This window comes from Penicillium roqueforti (genome assembly GCF_015533775.1).
Source record: "Penicillium roqueforti strain LCP96 04111 chromosome Unknown scaffold_65, whole genome shotgun sequence".
NCBI classification, from domain to species: Eukaryota; Fungi; Ascomycota; class Eurotiomycetes; order Eurotiales; family Aspergillaceae; genus Penicillium; species Penicillium roqueforti.
In genome coordinates, this window is record NW_024067629.1 from 2,046 (window position 1) to 6,796 (window position 4,751).

The 4,751-nt window shown below is 44.7% G+C and overlaps 2 protein-coding genes across 2 annotated transcripts in view; both read right to left on the bottom strand.

Annotated features, from left to right (window-relative positions):
- LCP9604111_9710 (putative MFS transporter) overlaps positions 1–597 on the bottom strand; it is a gene marked incomplete at both ends in the record, with an annotated part of 1,909 nt that extends 1,312 nt beyond the window's left edge. Inside the window, one exon of the mRNA XM_039077995.1 lies at positions 100–597. Within this exon, the coding sequence (XP_038924290.1) occupies positions 100–597 (498 nt within the window). The remainder of the gene's footprint in view (positions 1–99) is intronic.
- Positions 598–1,316: 719 nt separating this feature from the next.
- LCP9604111_9711 (uncharacterized protein) lies at positions 1,317–1,844 on the bottom strand (the record flags this gene model as incomplete). The annotated part of the gene is made up of 1 exon (XM_039077996.1): positions 1,317–1,844. One exon carries the CDS (start codon positions 1,842–1,844, stop codon positions 1,317–1,319), a length of 528 nt encoding a protein of 175 aa, XP_038924291.1.
- Between the last annotated feature and the right edge of the window lie 2,907 nt (positions 1,845–4,751).

Consider the following 4,751-nt stretch of genomic DNA (forward strand, 5'->3'; position numbering starts at 1 on the left):
TTTTTTTTTTTAAATTTTTTTTTTTTTTTTTCTTTTTTTATTTTTTTTTTTTTTTTGTTTTTGGTGTGGGGGTTTTTTTATTTTAAAAAAAAAACGTACCGGTTCAAAGATATCTGCAAGAATAGTCTGCCCAGCAACCATGAAGAAGGTACCGGTAAAACCCCCCAAAATGCGCATTGCGATAAACATGTGCAAATTGATGGCCGCGGCGGTACCGGCTGAGCATGCGCAAAGCACAAGGATAGCTGCATTATATGCATTGCGACGGCCGAATAGCTTAGTGATAGGACCCCAAATAAAAGACGAAAAACCCATAGCAACTAGAACGCCGGCATTGGTGACATTGAGAATCTCCGATGTAGTTGAAAACTCGGTAGCAATCTCCGGGGTTGCGGGCAATAGTGAAGTACTAGAGAATGTGACGGCTAGAGTCATCCAGCTGACGACAAACAGGATCAGGCATTTGCGCCATGTTGGTATGCCATGGGCGTTTGAGGGCTGGGGTTTTAGGGCCAGGTCATCTTCTGATTCCGATTCTTGAGGAGAATCCACCTGCGGGGTTGGTTTTTGGGACTCAAGATCTGGTCTGGATTCCATGATGATTAGGCGTTGGGTGGAATTAGATAGTGTTTAGTCGATGTAAAAGGTTGATTGAAGATTCCTGCATGACTAAAGTAGTGAAATTATGTACACAGAAAATAATCCAACAGAATGGACATTTTGTATGCGACCCTTCGGCGTGTAGAAGCTGTCGCCGAAGTCTAGTTTTTCTCGCGTAGCATTTTTCCCCGATGTGGATCTGACAGGGCGATCGGCGTGGGATAGCCGACAGTTTCATTTTGCATTTGCACTTCATCCGTCAAGTCAAGGTCCGGTGTATATCTTCGTTTATATGCTCGGAAGATTTCTGAGTCAAGAGAAAAGAAAGAGGGCGACGAGAATGGTACGAGCTCGCGCGCTGGCCTGTAAAATAAGGCGTTTTGCTGGCCGGATCACCAGGTCACTATAGTGGGCCATGGTAATAGCTAGGAAGCATCTACTCATGTAGGTGCAAAACTACATTGCACGGAGTATACACTTCACTCGGGGAGTCACTATTCTCTTATCCTAACCCCAAGGACCCACCAGAGAGTCGAACAGATAGGCGAAATTTAGAGTCGTGCGATGATTGGAAATAGCAATATAGGAGTAATGAGTAATCAAACAGGAACTGTATATAACACAGGAAATGATAGAAGCGATGTCCCAAAAAGAGTGCATTGTCGTGATGGGAATGGTCCCTAAATACTCTCTGAAAAGCAACCACGGCCTTCTTCCTAGTAGAACTCTCCCTGTAAAATCTGTCTGGGCTCGGATCCGCTAGGATTCTGCCAGTAGAGAGACACAGTTTCCCAGGCAGTCTGCCCACTCCCTTCGGAAATGAGGCCAGCAGATTCCAGATCTTCGATGAAGGTATATATCCAGAATCTGCACCCCTCCCACTCTTCAGTGAACATGTACCTATCGTGTCCATTCAAGATAATCAATTCCGTGATAGTTTGAACTGTGGCGTAGGCCTCCACAGTGAAGGTCAAAGTCTTGATCGCATTATTTGTCGACGTGTAAGACTTGGAAGATATGTCTATCTTCCCTCTTAATCCATCGTCGCCATATCCAGGTGCCATGTCGATTCTGACTGAGCCAGTATCGCCAAATTGCAGGAAGGCAGCCCAGTGGTTGGTTGGAGGATTTCCATCTTCGTCGCCCTCGTTGTTTGGATTGATGTAGCCACTTATGTGGATGTGTGAGACTTGTGCCTGGAGATCCTTTGGGTTTAAATAATCCGCATCGAAGTTGTCATTCATTTCTATATAGCGTGTAAGTAAATTTCAATCTTTTAGAAGGGATAGTTGTTCACCTACTAAGGTGATTGTGAATGATGAACTAGACACCAGTAAGTAGTTGCCCGTTTTTCAGGTCGGCGAGAGCGCGAAGAATGGTTATTCAAATCCATAAGAAAACCACGGACATTTATATCTTAGCCAGTTGCAAAACTATGATAGAGAATGTGATCAATACCCCAGGTGCCAATGCTGTTTTTACCGTCAGCTTCGGCTTTGGTTAGTACTTGACGAGATGTCCAATGAATCAGCTAGCACGGTGTATAGAAACTGCACTATTTGCAAGGATAGAAGAGGTCCGGGTGTCAATTAAAAGTAGACTGTTCAGATGTCATGGTATTCTTAGAACTTACATTACTTCTACAACTCTCATCTCATTGCTCAAAGAAACCCTGCACCTCGACATCTTCCTCTCCGTAGGCCTCTCTTGATACAGATGTTACGTATTCCTTGAGGCACCAGTTTTCTTTATCTGAATCATTTTTGGCCGGTCATTTAAAGTCAAACTACGCCACGAGACTCATGGAGCGGCCCAGCCCGGGACAGTGGAAGGATTGCTATTCGTTTACCTGTTTCTAGGGGTAACTAGGTAGCTGCAAAATCGCTGCGTCCACTTCTATGATTCGAGCGAAGCCTCACTTGTCTCGTGTTCACATTCATTACGCTTAGGTGTCCTGTATGCGCATGTATTGCTGGCATGCTGAATATTCCAAATTAAGACACCAACCCATTTTGTAAAGTTCATGCTCTATTCAGCCCAGCCAATCCATAGCCTGTATGAAATGTCTACGGCCATTCCTATTGGTTCTTTTATCGGCTACTCCTAGGATGGAGAGGCTTACTGAGAAGGCCACGTAGGAGTCCACGGCCTTCATGTCAGATAGAGCGCAGCGTGCAGAACACACACCTATGCACTACACACAGAATGAAAAGATTTTACAGAATGTGGTTCCACTAGGATAGAAGGAAGATTATTAAGGTCTGTATGATCCCTATCCTTGCTAGCTTACCTCCTTGGATGGTGGTGTTGTTGCGTCGCTCGCGTCTTGTTTGCTAGGCCAGACTGCCCATCCTGCATATCCTTCTCCACTAAGTACGTATCTATTGTGAGAATATCCCACTATTGCCAAGGCTAGCACCACATGAATATACACACTTCTAAAGTTTACCTGGGCTATTAAATGCCCATGTATATTTAGGAGGCTAAGATGCAGGGTATCTACTTGGTCCTCCATTCTTTAATAGGTGGAATCGTCGCCCAACAGCGAACCGGGTGAACTTAAACCTCATGCGCTCTAGGATGCTAGCCTCACGCCCCCAATAGCCGGCCGCTATCCAGGAGAACAGGTGCCACCGTAAACGTGCGAAAAAGCCCCAATGCTGGGGCATTATGAAATTTTGCATGCCCGCGTATTCAAAATAGATCGGATAGAACCCAGCAAGATCCCAATCTAAAATCCAAATCTCATCCGACGGACTAAGAATAATATTGCGTGGTGCGAGGTCATGATGCGTGAAGACGAAGGGCTCTGTTGAAAGCATTTGTCCTTCGGGAGTGGGAATTTCAGGTTGATCTGCTGTTTGCATTGCTTTTTTCATAGAGGTGAAGTTGATCCAAAACCGGAAGAAGTACTCCATGTCCCTAGAGCTGCATCTTGCAGGTAGGCCATACCGATCTTCGAGATAAAATGACCGACACTCGCCCGTTGCTAATGATCCGGCCACGGGTGAGGTGACTGATCGGAGATGCTGAATAAAGCGACGAAGTTGGAAACCCAACTTTATGGTGAGAAACCAGCTCAGTTGTGTCCACGCTTCCTCCAGCGTCCTTCCTGGAATACGGTCCATAACACAGTACGTATCTTCCCCATCCCTAACTATCCTCTTCAGAGCGGGAACTCGGATGCCTAGTTGGCAAGCGATATCGGTCGCCCTTATCATGTCTTCTGCCTCGTGCGGCCGATAGAACTTTGAGAGAAAGTTCGACGAAAGTAGGGATATTCCTCGGGTGGATGCAGGCGAAGGGGAGCTATGGATGCGAGAAACTAACTCGGTATCTGAGTAGCTCCGCAGTAAGTCATCCTGGAAATTCGATTTTGTATCCATGTCCATTGTTAGTATGTGACTGCTCCAACGAAAGAAGATGGCCTCAGCTGATACAAAAGTCACTAGGGCAATCACGTGACGCGCTCTCTGTTGACCAATCATATCCAGTTGACTAGCTATATTTGAATTACTGGGCTTCATCAGAAAGTACTGGAGCACGATCAACAATTATATTTATCAGGCACCAGATCACGCGTATCTCAATATAGGGGCTTATCGGTGATGGATATAACAGCCCGTTTGACATGTTTAATATGCCACCAAGCTATGGGCAGATTGCAGAAGACACGGATTCGGTGACAAAGAGGAATACGACTAGCTGATTGGGTTTAATCTATAGATCTTGATAGATTTTACTCAATATACATACATATGGATTACTATCCTGACCCAACTTAGTTTTGACATACAACAATTGCTTCCCCTGTAATCAACAAAATAATTTCGTAGCACACGTAAGGACTTCACGTTCACATCATTTAGAATCATTCTACTGCCATATCTAAAAGGTTTTCTACAATACTTTTTTATTCTCTTTTTGACCCTTATGCTGGCCGATAAGTTTGGACTCTTTTAGGAGCTCTTTTGATAATTCTTCTAACTCCTTTTTTAAATATTTTCCTCCTATTTTCTGGAAGGAATACCAAGAGCTGCCGGTAAAAAATATGAGCCGCCGAGTGCCGTATACTCCCTCTTCGGCTCAAGAGATAAAAACATAGTTTGATGCATTCTGACGTGCTCGCTGTTACCCTATACAGTTTATAA